The 14,522-nt window shown below is 46.0% G+C and overlaps 1 protein-coding gene across 1 annotated transcript in view; it reads right to left on the bottom strand.

The window, feature by feature from the left end:
* Nucleotides 1-2,620: 2,620 nt before the first annotated feature.
* Nucleotides 2,621-14,522, bottom strand: part of LOC147691760 (uncharacterized) — a 45,157-nt gene continuing 33,255 nt past the window's right edge. Inside the window, exon 3 of the mRNA XM_086938051.1 lies at nt 2,621-3,288. Coding sequence (XP_086794177.1) covers nt 2,759-3,288 — 530 coding nt within the window. The 3' untranslated portion in view covers nt 2,621-2,758. The remainder of the gene's footprint in view (nt 3,289-14,522) is intronic.

Genomic DNA, 14,522 nt, shown 5'->3' with positions numbered 1-14,522 from the left:
ATTGTCCAGCGGCACCTGGGAGCGCTGTTCATCGTCTTAGAGCGCTTGGGAGCACTTTTGTAAGGCAGGTGCCCACCCTGCATTTTGCTGCTCTAGCGGCTGCCCACGCCGCATATTTGTTTGATTTATTTAAATTATCGGGAGCTTACCCCGGATTGTGCCACCAGCAGCTTTTTCGGGGCCGCCGCACTGCCTGCGACGACCCGAAGGTGCCCTCCAGAGACCCGGAAGCAGAGTGAACCGCCCAAATGCAGCGCGTCCAGAAGCCCCGGAAGCAGAGGAAGGCCCGCCCCGGGCCAAAGAGACCGGCGGGATCGTCCCGGTGTCCCTGGAAACCGGAAGACCCAGGTGGGTGCCTACTCCGCACTGGGACGCGCTGGAGGAGAGGTCCGGAGCCTCGGAGGCTCCACGCAGAAGTCGGCATCTCCCAGCGGGGCTCCCGAGATGGAGGGAGAGCCCCGCAGCCCAGGAGCTGAGAGGAGACGCCGCCTACTAATCCGCTGGTGAATACGGGCGTCCCTTCTCCGCTCCGTGAAGTGCTCCCTTGTCTGCAGAGCCACAAGGGGCTCCAGGGGCCATTACTGCTAGAGGGGGCGTCGGGGCACGTTGCCGGTGCCCGCCCCCCTCCTGCTAAGTCCTACCTTTGTTTTTGGGGGCATAAGTGTATTTCGAGTCCCCCACGAGGGACTCCAACGACGGGGCAAGTGGTCTTAGAGCCCAGAGGCTCCAAAAGGCGGCATGTCATTGTGAAGAGCCCTGAGAGGCTCTTGGGGGCCATAGTTGCTTCGAGTCCCCAGGAGGGGGGCTCCAAAGTGGGGCATATGCTTCATTGGAGCCAGAGAGGCTCGTAGCGGCATCACGTTGTTTTCGAGCCTAAGAGAGGCTCGTGGGGGCAGATTGGTTTCATTTGATCCCTGAGAGGCTTTAGGGGACATTTCCTTTGTTCAGAGCCTGGGAGGCTCCAACGCTGGCCCCATCAATTGCTACACAGCTGCCCAGCACTTTGTGGGCAGCTGCCACGTTTAGGCCCCTGACTTTGGGACACAGGGCGTCCTAGTCCCAACAAGGCCAGTTGGCCTAGGGACAGTCACAGGTGGTGACTTATGTGAGTTGGCGTAATTGTTCTTTAATACACCGCTGAATATGTTGTTTATGCATCATGTGTTTTCCTTCCCTACACCTCTGAATGTATGTTATGCATCATGTGTTATGTGCTTATACCCCTACAGGTATTGTGATACTTAGGTGGTTGTTCTTGCTAGTACAGGTGGTGCTAGTGAGGTCCTGGTTCCCTGCGTGACCTGTTCCTAAGGTGGTTAGGGTTGCGTAGGTGGTACTTACCTGGTTACCAGTAGTTACTGGTTGTGTGCTAATTTGTGCTACAGTGATTTTCTATGCTATGTTCTAAGTGATATTCCAAGTGCTAGTTCTAAAAGTGCTGATTCCTGACAGTGGTCCATGTGGCCCTGTCTTGTGCATATCCCCTGTAAATTCTGCCCGTGCCTGTTGGCACATTGTAAAGTGTGTGTTTTCATCTAATGTGTTTTGGTGTAATACAAAGGCTATTTTTATATATAACCTTGTGTGGAGTTTCCTTTGTGGTGGGCCTTGGGTGTTGTTGCTGGGTGCGCGCCCAAACACTTAACCTACATAGCCTCCAAGTTTAGCCTTGCTGCTCGCGCTCATTACCTAGAGAGTGAGCAGGGGTTATCTTGGCGTGTAACTCCCTTGCCCTGCCCTGACTTAGGAGTGGTGGTCTCTGACTGACTTTGGCGCAAGCCCTGGCCAGCCAGGGATCCCATTTCTAACATTCATCATTTAGTGACCTGGCTATGTTGTTCGAGCCAAGGACAGATGGCCCTGTGGCTGAGACAATAAGTCTCCTCAGGATATTTTAAAGTGTGTCTTTTTATGCAAATATTCTACGTACTCAAGGCGAATGTATCTTAAACCGTATTTAAAAGAAATGGGATTTAGACAGGCCCGGAAAACCTCTAGGAAAACCAGATATGATTGAATCTGAGGGAGGATTTGTGAACGGTTTTATGATGACAGAGTACATAGGGATTTGACAAGCATTTATACCTGTGTACATGTCAGATTTTTTTTTTAATGAGGATTGTGTATCGTCCGATGTCACTTTAATATAATTTATTATAATTAAATATGTTTCCTCCTAATGAATGTGATATTGTTTTAATGTATTGTATCTTTTATGGCTGTGTTCTTTGCTGAATAAATATTGTTTAATAATACAGCACTAATGATTAAGGGTAAAAGAAGTTGTTAACTAAACACAGCATGTCTCGAAGAGACAGCGCAATTTCTGCCTAGGTAAGACCTAAAAAAACATCCTCAGCTGTTTCTAACTAGACCCATTTCCCTCTCCCTGCTCCCTTTGCTTACAGTGGTCCTTATGGAAACTTCATAAATTATGATTGCTAATTTTCCAAGGACTTCTGTGGCCAGCCCCTTCATGTGTTATTAAACTTATAGGGCTGAACTACACCACAGTCTTACCTGCTTCACTGATTCAAGCCTCCACTCAGAATGACACATGATTCAGGTAGTATGCTATGTGAATTGGGTTTGCTTTATTTCATATATGTGTTTTTTTCTGTGCAACAGGCAGAAGTGACACAGGTGCATTAACATTTGGCAAGTACATATGATATTTTTGTCTCGCCTTCTTTACCGGGCTTAACTTTAAGACTTAAATCTGACTTTAACAAGGCAGCCAGTAAGCGCAGTGACGCTTTCATCTGGGAAGTTTAGACTTTAGAAATGGCATGGCATTAACTGGACCTTGAACAACGTCGACAATTTTGATTCTCTTGGGATCCCAGATGCAGCTTTCCTCCAGACCACTCGGTACCATGCCGCAGTTGGGTGGTACCCAGGCTGTGTCGTACCCATGTTGGTGCCACGTTAGCTGTAAGGGGTGGCCCTGCCTGTCAATCTTCTTCACTTTGCCGACACGGACTTTGAGCTTCAGAACGACCCTCTCATTAGCAGGTAAATTCAGTGGATATGCTTGTGCTTTTCTTATGTCCCGGCTAACGTAGACTCCGCGGCCGAGCATGCCGCCTTGAGAGGGCGTGAAACCATTGTTGAGGATGGAAAATGCTGCGGGCACTGATGTTCCATGGTACATGACGAACTCCTCTCCTCCTTTACTTCTTCTGGACCGGGACAGCAGTGGTACGGATTCATCTTGCGTGTTTAAACCTTCTAAATGATGTGAGGGACCGTCCTTCAAGTCCTCGGTAAGAGCAGCCGAGAAAAGCACTGCAGAGATTAAAAGAGAAGACAGGTTTCAGGAGTTTGACAAAGACACATCTCAAAATATGACATTTTGGCCGAAACCAGGGCTTACAATTGTGATAGTTGCTGGCACAATTATCACAGCGAGATTATCACAGAAAGATGATATTTTCTTAGTTTTTAATATTGGCATAGTACTGCATTACTACAGGCAACTATAGAAGCTGTGGGACATGGATGTACAACAGTCTCTAGTTTCAGTCACCAATCCATGCCACAGTGCCCACAGGGCTGAACATGATGCAAATTTCCTTTTGTCACCAATACTTTGGCTGGTTCTGTGTGGTTGAAGGCAGTGAAGCTGAGGGTTTAAACTATCATACATATATATCATCTCTGAGGTGTCGAGCAACACTTTGGAGTAAATGTTTAGTACCTTGAGGTCAGAGCACAGAATTATTCTCTCCACACATTTGCCATAAAAAGAAGGGGGCAATAATTGTATGCTATTGTAATACATGTTTGATAAAAGGTATCCCGTACTAAGAATGATCAGCATTCTAAGATGGCATTCTCCCCTGCTGCAGTCTCTTTTGGGGTGCATTACCAGGATAGAAGGCACAGTCCTCATTTCCCAGCCATGATCATTCCTTTAACTCTACTTTCACCTTTCTCTTCTTCTCGTCTCTCCCTCAATTTACCTTCCATTTGCTCGCAAGAGGAGAAAGACAATGGCTATGACTGTTGTGTGAGTGCATTGGAAGTGTTCGAAACAGCTAAAGTTGGCCACATATGTGCAGAATGATGATTTACTGTCTCTTTTACTGTGTGTGCTGCCCCTTAGAGAAAGGTTAAATATACAAACAAGTGATGGGTGGAATGCTTGAATCTGATACAGACTTCTATCCACAGATTCCTTACCTTGGAATAATTCCCCAGGCGATTAATTTTTTTTTTCATAAGCAGTACTTCTGCATACCCGTAGGTGACATTGTTCTGCTCTGCTTGGAGTCATTGACGCCGGAAGTGAGGTGCGGGGTTCCTATATAGGTGCCACCCCAGGAAGCACTAAGGAAGCAGGTGCCAGCTAAAAAAATATTCTGTGACACATTAATCAGCCCCAAATTAATTCAGGTCACTTGAGGCAGGGAAGGTGTGCTTTGCTTTGCCGAAAATAATGTACACTGGACAACCAGAGGGTGCGGTGATGAAACAGAGGGTGGCATGGGTGGGCCAGAGGGTGGCATGAGTAGTCAGAGAGTGGCAGTGGTGACAGAGAGTGGCAGTGATGAAGAAGAGTGTCCCAAACAGGCTGGACACGTAGAAACAACAAGTTCGCAAAACTTGCGACCCGACAGGCAAGTTTGCGTTTGCGAAATTGTACAAAACCCTCGCGAACTGGCAGAAACCCGCGCGAACACAAAAAAAAAAAAATTTGCGAGAATTCGCGGATTTTGCGGATTGCGAGTTCGCAAATCCGCAAAATTCGCGAACGCGAGATTCGCAAAATTCGCCCATGCTTATTTTTGACTGACCATTTTTCACCCTTTTGTGTAGCTTTTTAGGACTTTGTCTCCTGACGTGCAGGATGTCTACCAGAAAGGAAGGTTTTAAGCCATGAGGTGCCTGTCATTGACAGAGGTTGGTGAGGGACCCACATTTGGTCTGTCTATGGCATCTTGAGCATGACCATGACGCAAAGACATGCGATGACTGCTGCGCCATGCACCCCAAGGCACTGAGGAAGTGGTCCCTCAAACTCCCCACCCCCGACGGCGATCGACTCGGAGATGCTCCAGGCCTCAATCACGAGGGAGGTCCTGAGATGGCTTGCGGAGAGGGACCGGATGATTGTTGTCCTACTTCAAGTCGGCGGGGAAGTCAAGTTCCACAAAAAGAAGAAGAAATCGAAGCGGTCTTCGACTTTACTGCGCAAATCTTCGTAGCAGTTGCCGAGCCATCAGCACTTGAGGCCTAGCTCTGAAGTTGAGCCTGTACCTGGGCCGTCTCTCTACCTTGCTGACTTTCCAGGAGCCGGAGGGTCCTCCGTCCTACTTTAGGAATTTTTTGAGGCCATGCACCTTTCTTATTGGGGAACCCTACCAGTCTGGTGCGCCCTCGAGCCCCACGGGTCTGGGAGGGTCCCCTACTCATCTTCCGCCAGCGGGTTTGCCCTCTGCAGCAGTTGGGCCCCAAGGATCCATTGACAGATCTGGAACAGCGCCAGTCGAGTGACCTCAACCTTACCCAGCACTCGCTCCAGTGCTGACAATCCTGGCCATAGACTTCCAGTGGGGGCACAGCCACATCATCATTATCGGCCCCAATATGGAGACGGAAGGGCATTGTCTGATGCCAGCTCCAGCCCGGACTGGAGGCAGACTCCCCAAATCGGAATCAGTGGCTTATTTTTATGACAGGCCAGGAGTGGTTGATGAATGAGAGGGGTCATCAGGACCTTATGGATACCAGTTGGAAGAACCAGAGGACAACTGTTAAAAGGATTTAGTGGATGACAATGGACTGGACACCTCCCCAGATGCTGACCTGACCTCTCCCTCTACCGAGGCTATGGTGGAGGGTGCCTCAATCACAATCGTGGTGCGATCGGAAGCTAGACCGTAGGCTACTTTCAGTGATAGTCAAGACTTGACGGATGTGCTTCAGCCGGGATTTGCTCCCAACGATCCATTCCCCTTGGGCCAATACTCCCATGCCATCTGGGACTGGGTTGCGCAAGTGCTAGCCATGGTCTCAGAGGAGGGCCGAGCCATACTCTCTCAAGCAATTACTGTTGGGAAAAAAGGCAAGATGGCGCCCACGCGAGTGGACGTGTAGGCTGCTTGCTCCCTGCCTAACCCGCAGTCCGAGGCATACGCGGGAGGAAACTACAGGCGAGAGAGGAAAGGCTGCTGAAGTTTAAACACTTTTCCTCGCAAGTATTCACTAATAGAAAGTGCTTGCGGTAGTGGCCAGAGGTGGAGGTGCTGTGCCGTACCGCGGAGGGTGAATACGCCGTGAGCTTTGCCTAGGCCGCTGCCTCTGTGGAGCGTTGGAGTGGTGGAGCGTTGTGCCGTGCCGTGGAGGATTTCATCACAGGTGACTGAGCCGGATGGTGCAGCCGAGTGGTGATTGGAGTCACACGAGCGAACTTCAGCTGGGAGGGAAAAACGCTGACTGTTCGCTTTCCTGAATCACTTTTTTCGAACTGCAGTCTTGTTTGTGTGGCAAGTTGGCGTTTAGGCGACATGCCTCCCAAAGGAGCAAGGGGGAAGGCACGAACACCGGAGGAGCAAGTGGAGAATGGTGCCCCCTCAGAGGTGAGCAGAAAGGTGGCTACTCCTCAGACTAACACTAAAAATGTTAAAATCCAATAGGACAATACCAAAGTAAAAATAGGGGCAGGGGGTGTCGAAAAAAACAAGACAATACCAGCAATCTTCTCAGGTGTTAAGGATAAATCCAAAGGGGTCAAAAATCTGTCTAATGCGGCAATAGAACAAGCTACCCTAACCAGTACAACTGCTAGAGATGTAGGGATAGATGTGTCGGCAGTGGTAGATAAAGGGCTACAGAGTAATAATGCTGTAAATGCTCCAAAAGAAAAGGTGTGTTCTAAACCGGCTGTGATAGCTGAAGAAAATTCTCTTTCTTTTCTACCAACAACTATTAATGTAGACGCTCATTCTAAACAACCAAACAGCGACGAGGGGGACTCTGATGATAATGCACTTCAGACTCAGGTAGCTGGGCGGGAAGTTCAAAACACACAACAGGATGCGGAATCCAGAGACTTCTATTCCCTGTCGGAACAATCATTATCTTCATCTTGTGAGGACCTAGTTTCACAGTACGCTCAGCATATGAGCATGGAGGGGGGGAGCCCTTGTAGCAGTATCTTCAGGGATGAGTCGGTGGATATTGTGGAAAATAGTCCAGCTACGGTCCGCAAAAACATGGAAAAAAAAACAGACAAGGGGGAACATGCCATCCAGCATCAATCCCAGGAGGGTATCCCTGAGGTAATGGATGGTGGCGTATCTTTATCATTGATTTACGAATCTATAATGTCCCTACAGGATGAGACAAGGGAAGAAAGTCAGAGGGTTCAAACTCTTTGCCGCAAACTGCAGAATTCTGTGCGCAGATTAGTAAAATCACAGGCTGACTCTGCATCCAGATTTATTGATGCTGAGACCCGCATCTCAAATTTAGAGGACGAAGTTGGGCAACAGAAAGCTGTGAGAGATTCTCTGCAGGCGATTAAAGAGGATACGCAATGTAAATTTGCGGATTTTGAAAATAGAGCATGAAAAAATAACTTGAGGGTGTTACAAGTTCCAGAAGGAAAAGAGGGTCAGGACCCTCGTAAATTTGTAGTCGATTTATTTAAAAACGCTTTTCTTGAACTAAGTAAATGGGATTGGGACAGAGAAATTGAAAGGGCCCATTGTTTCCCTTTCAAAAATCGAGCGCGCACCGGACAATCTGTTGGAGCTTCAGGTGGTCAAAACATGGACAGACCCAGAGTTCTGCTAATTTCGTTCAACAGCTTCTTGGCCTACGAGGATGTTTTTAAACTTGCTCGCCCAGACAAGCGGAGAACTGGCTCAGGTTTTGAATTCTTCGTTAGACCCGATTTTTGTAAATATACTATGGAAACCCATTGGCAACTTCGCCAATTAATTACACTGATTCAAGCTAAAGGGGCGCAAGTTTATTTAATGAACCCCGCAAAATTCAAGATAATATATCAAGACCGTACTCAATTTTTTTCTACAGCGGGTCCTTCTACAGAGTTTTTGAACAGCATTTGAACTGTATTTAGTAGAATTTTTGGTTATGTGATTGACATGGTTAATTGGTCAAATGTTTGAAAAATGTTTCAGGGCTATATAATTTGCAATGCTGTTTATCAAATTTAGTCCTCTCTAGCCGTTTCTTTCACTTCCTTATTTAGGAGACTAGCAGCATGGTTGAAGATCATTACCTGTTTAGTTGATTTTCTTCTCCCTTTAGTGAATGAAGATTAGTCATGTTGCAGGCCTGTGGGCAAACGCAGGGAAGCTGGCAGCTGGCATCTGCAGGACCATAAGTCCTGAAGCCTTGTTAATGGGAAGGAGGGGGAGGGCGAGGGGGTTTTGGGTTTTTCGGTATGTGGGAGGTAGGGGAGGTCACGGTGGTGGGGAAAAAGTGGCTGGAAAATTCACAGTTTCAGCAAATAATAAAAATATTGAGGTAACTAAAAAGGTAATAAAAGCAACACATGTTTTTCTTTTTGCTGGGTACAAATGTATTGTTCAGTTGAGGGCGATTTTATGGGAATCCGCTATGTGGCTTGATGGCGGCTAGAGATATCCGAATATGTTCTATTAATGTCTCTGGCTTAAATAACATTAACAAAAGAAAGAGGGTAGCGTCTGAATTGACTTATATTCACCCTGACATTGTCTGTGTCCAAGAGACACATTTGCCATGGAGTAAACCTCATTTGTTAACAGACTTGGGGTTTTCTGTTCTGGCCTCTTCGCAACAATCAGTTACAATCCGGGGGGTGGCCATTTTAGAAAACAAAAACATGTTTTCCGTTCGCCGAACATTAGCAGATAAATTTGGCCGTTATAGTCAAACTTGGTGGGGGGCTCAGTATCTTTACTTTGTGTAATATTTATGGGTCCAACCTAGATGACCCTGTAATTATGGACGAACTACATACAGAGCTCGCAACGTGGCCCACCCCCTTAATTATATGTGGTGATATGAATATAAATCTTAGTAATCACAATTTTATGGGAGGGCCAAATAGCTATACAGGTCGTAAACCACAGGTGTTTAAAGCTCTGCTCAATATACTGAAGGATTATGGCTTAGTTGATGTATGGAGTACACTATGTTCAACTGATCCTGGTTATATGTTTTACTCCTTCCCCCATAAAAAGAAAGTGTGCTTAGACTATTTCTTTACGGGTATGGCATATTTGGCCAGGGCGAGAATGCAGATTTTTCCTAAAATTGCATCTGATCACTCTCCCATTCTATTAACACTTCCTGGTTGGGGAAATATCAGAGAGTGTAAAAAAAATTCTTTTGACCGAAAGCAGTGTGTGAATGATAATTTTAAGGAACATATGTCGGGTTGGATAAAGGAATTTTTTTAAACCAACAGGGGTTCTGCTAGTATTACCATTGTTTGGAATACCTTTAAAGCTTGTTTCAGGGAGGTGGTTCTAAGCTTTGGGCTACGCCATCAAAAAAAACTTAAAAGAGAGATGAAGAGGTATTATCGTGAGCTACAGCAGGCTGAGGAGAAATTGACTCAGGGTATTGTGAATCAGGGCATTATTTTTGACTTAGAGGATGAGGTTGCTAGAAAAAGGGCCAAAATAATGGGGGTTTGGGATGAGGAGATTGCAAGAAAGTATCTGACCCAGTGGAAAATATGTCATGAATATGGAGAATCTGTTGGAAGAAGCTTAGCTCTTAAATTACGGATGAACGAAGCTAGCCGCAATATTGCAGCATTAAAGGATAATGAAGGGGTCTCAAGGTCGGACCCAGAGGAGATTTTGGCTATTTTTCAACAATTTTATACTAAACTATATACTAGTCAACAAGTGAGGCCTGTGGAAATCATACCAAATGTGTTAGGTGAGTTGCCTAAATTAGACGTAGAAACGGTATACATTTTGGAAGCCCCAATAATGATGGAAGAATTAGAAAATGCAGATCAGACACCCTTCTCACTTGGAAATCACAGACACCCTCCTTTTGTGCTGCTGTGATCCTCAACCTGAGTGGGGAAATCAGCTGACTCCTCCTTGCAGATTGCCCACAGCTGCAGTCCGTTGTCTGAAGACTGCAGCCCCCAGAATGCATCTTGGTGGTGAGTACCAAAGGCGGAGTCCGTGCTCAATAAGCGCTGGAATATCGGGAAAAAGGGGGGGGTTTAAAATGTTGAAGGTGAGTCCATGGTCCTCAGGCTTCCTCGGGTCCCCATAACATTCTAGCTTTTCAGTCCAAATGTCCATCGGGAAGGGGAAGTGGTCGGAATTTACCCGACCCTTCGTGCAGTCACGAACTGCTGAGCAGCCGCCCCTGTGTAGTTTTAGCTTAGGAGGCGGGCCTGAACCATTCCGATACCTCGGAGCAAAAAAAACAGCTACAAGAGCAGATCCAGTGATGTTCAGGCCAGCTTGCAGAACAGGGCCACTGTACCGCGTCTCTGGCTGACGCGTAAAATATCCACCCAACCTCCACCGATTAGAAGAAGCAGAGACCACTCAGGGGAATCCTTGAGAAGCTCTTTATTGGACCAACAGGGAAATTTACACTACATTAACTGAAACAGTAGGGAAAATGTTAGATAGCGTAGGGGATAAAATTACTATTCCCTCTCCAGGTAGTGCAACAGTAGGGAAAGTGTTGTTTAGCGGAGAGGAATAATTTACTATTCCCACTCCAGCAAGTGCAACAATCACGAAAGTGTTGGATAGCAATTATTCCCACTCCACGGAGTGCAACAGTAGGGAAAGTGTTGGTTAGCAGAGGAGATAAAATTACTTTTCCCACTCCAGCAAGTGCAACAGTAGGGAAAATGTTGAATTGCGGAGGGGAATAATTTACTATTAAGCAAATAAAAGGAGATGAGAGATCGAGTGCTGAACATTGCAAACACTCACCCCCCAGTCACATGTCTGGGTTGGACTGTAAGCAAGCATCCTAGGACCGGTTTTGGGGGTAACACCCCTCATTAGCCAGGCTAGCTTGAATCCAGTGACAAAGTGAGCAAGGGACCCACGTCTGGGCATACCCTGCCAACTTAGGGCAAATAAAGCAAACGCAAATGGAGATGATGGACTGGGTGGTGAACATTGCAAACACTCACCCCCAGTCACAGATCTGGGTTGAATCCATCATCATTCTTTAGCTCACTTTGCCATCCCAGCTCAGACATAGCTATATGCAAATCAGTCTTGACCCTGTGCCTCATGGGAACAGTCCAGCCCAAACTGCCAAGCCATGTCTTCCCTGGACCGGAAACAGGCATCCTGGGACCTGTTTCGGGGTATCACCCAGGCTAGCTTGAATACAGTGGCAAAGTGAGCAAGGAACCCTGCCAATTTAGGGCAAATAATGCAAATGCAAAGGAGATGATGGACGGAGTGCTGAACATTGCAAACACTCACCCTCATCATAATATGGCTGGCGTTGCCTGCTAGGCACTGTCACCATATTAGTGCCCCAGCTCCGCCCGGCCGGCGAACATAACGATTGCCGACCGGCTGAAAAGCAGCAAACTCACTTTGCATCAGCCATGATACCCACCGCCATCAAGGTATGGCGGGGTATTCTTCGTTATGATGGCGTAACGGTCGCCACCGACGGCTCAGCGGTTACGATCATTACACCATCGTAATGACACCCTTCAGCTTGTGTCTGATGTTGAATGTTACAAAATGCTAATAGCAGTTTTAATTTAAATATATAGCTACCCCTGACAAAGGGCTGTCCAGCCCGAAAAGCATTTGGAAAAAGGGAAAATAAATGCCCAGAATGGATTTTGCATCCCACGTGCTACAGAAACAGACCTGGACAGGCATAACTGTGGCATTTGAAGAAATTGGGTATTATGCAGCTTTTACGTGAAAGGAAAGAGTAAAGAGAAAGTTATGGAGTGAAAGAAGGATTCAATGGGTTAAAATGGATTATTTAATTGTGAATGAAGTCTGTGAAATATATTTTGAATTGGCTGTGTGATTGATGAATGGAGCAACACGTCACTCCAAAGGTTATGAAGAAAGAACCTTTACCAGGTGAGGCATTACCTAAGGTCACCTCAGTTTCAACCCAGTTATATGCAAATAAGTCTTGGCACTGCTCCAATGGGAACTGTCCAGCCCGAACTGCCAAGCCAGGTTCTCCTTGAACCCGAACACAAGCAACCAATGACTGGTTTCACCCTTGTTATGGGCTCATCAACCAGGTTAAGCTTTGTTCCAGTGACATAGTGTCTTCAAGAACCACGTCTGGACATACTTGTCCCACTTAAGGCAGCACACTAAAGTATACAAAAAATTCATTAATCTCAGCCACCGGCAATCACTCTGGGCAGCATCACTGTCCATAAATATTTTGCACTCCACGACACCTCAGTTTGGACCCAGCTGTATGCAAATCAGTCTTGACCTTGAACCCAGCCAGGTCCTCCTTGAACCGGTTCAAGGTTGCTTGTATTCTTGTTCAGGTATGACCAGAATTGGCAGTTTGGGCTAGACTCTTACCATTTTAGCAGGGTGATTTGCATATGGCTGGTTCTAAACTGAGTAGACATCGTGGGCGAAAAAGCATGGATTGGGATGCAGCCCAAGCGATTGCCAGTGGCAGACATTATTTCAAGAATTCCACCCATCACTTTGTTGTTGTCCTAGAGAAAGGTGATATGGTATTGGCAACTTTGTGGCTTTATTGTGGCCAGCCAATAATAGTAACATAAGACATGTGACCATAGCACTTGAAATTGCAGTTTGAACTGCCGAAAATCCTATACATAGATAAGTCTCTTTCATCACCTGGCAATCTTGTGAGACATAAGAAATTCAAGCACTGCTCTGTCGGTTTTGACTATTCAATTCCTGAGCATGTTGAAATCTGTTAACTGTCTCTTTAGTTCTTTTTCCCTACCCTGTCCCTCCCCTCCTCTTTCCATATCTGGCTGTTAAGTAAGAGAAAGGAGAGGGGCAGGGGAGAGGAGTAGGACAGAGAAGTAAAGAGAATGGTGTATTGAGGGGTAAAGTCGAGGAGGAAAATGAGTTGGCAAAAAAGACTAGGTTGAGAGAGAGGTGAGATAGGGATAGATATAATTTAAAAAATGAACAGCGATATAGTCTGAAAGAAATATACAGATAGGTTGGAAGAGGCAAGCAAAAAAGAGTGGTAATAAGAAAATGGTGCAGTGAGTGGGAATAGAGGGGGGAAAGGAGTTAACGACAAAGAGTAGGTTGTGAGAGAGGTCAGGCAGGGATAGATATAATATAAAGAATGAACAGCAAGATACTCGGAAAGAAAGGTACAGATAGGGTGGAAAAGACAAGCAGAGAAAGAGTTGTAACGAGACAGATATTGTTTTAGAATTAGGTACAGAAGTAGAAAAAGCTAGACACAGTGACAAGGAAATGTAGAGAGAGTGTTAGGGTATATAGTACACGGGGTGAGGTTAGAAAGAGGTAAAATAGAAAGACATCGGAGTTAGACAGGTAGAAGCAGAGAAAGGCAGAGACAATCATGAAGATAGAGGAAAGGTTGAGAGAGGAATGTAGACAGTTTAAAAGTAAAGCGAGAGTGCTGAGCTAGAGATAGTGGAAAAATTAGAAGTGAGATACAGAAAACAAGACAGATAGCGTGAGTAGTCAGGGAGAGAAAGGTAGAGAGGGGTGAAGGGTAAACAGAGAGATGAGAGGGAATCCACACCACCATGTTCAAAACCTAGGGTTGACCACCCATATTTGCTTTCCAGCTGATTTCAATCTGAACTCAATTTTGCATCTTTTGAAGACAGGCAGCACATATTCCTAGGGGAAGACTGATGATGGAAGGCTTTTTGTATGTTTTCCTTGAATTCTCTGATACATAGAATTCTTCAAAAGATCAGCGATAGTCCAAGTGCTCTATGATTCTGGTGGTTCCAGTCTTCCCTCACTGGTTTAGTACTCTGATGTATTCGACCGATACCCCAGGGAAGAGACTTCCTATTGGGGAAAGAATGTAGCCTTTGACACCTCTTCCTATCTGGGAAGTTTGAATGGACTGAATGCAAAGCTAAAGCCCATGAGATTCCGGCTAGGCAATTTTCAATTTTGTAGTGACGCTCCTGCCTGGAAAAAAACAGGTAACACAATGTTATGCCGACTCTGTAATTATAACAGAGAAGACATCTATCTCATAATTTGCATTTGCCCAGCCTTAATGAAGGAACGTAGAAGCCTATTAAGACAGGATTTTAATCATTATGCTATACGTACACGCCGCCAAGCAGTAATTGCTTGCCTGCGGGAGAGAATTTACAATATACCAGAAGATTCCTAAAGTTTATAGGCATTGCAGAGGGATAGTTATCTAAATGTGCATAGTAAATTTTTTTTTTTAATCTTTCCTACTATTCAATCTAACACTCAGTCAGGAGGGGTAGTTAAGCACTGTAAGACACTTTGGGCAACATTACTATGGCGGGCGGACTTTGTCCGCCTGCCACCACAACGGCA

Source organism: Lissotriton vulgaris, chromosome 9 (assembly GCF_964263255.1).
Source record: "Lissotriton vulgaris chromosome 9, aLisVul1.2, whole genome shotgun sequence".
In the NCBI taxonomy this organism is placed as follows: domain Eukaryota; kingdom Metazoa; phylum Chordata; class Amphibia; order Caudata; family Salamandridae; genus Lissotriton; species Lissotriton vulgaris.
The sequence above is the reverse complement of the archived record's forward strand: the minus strand, read 5'-3'. Positions and strand labels throughout refer to the sequence as shown.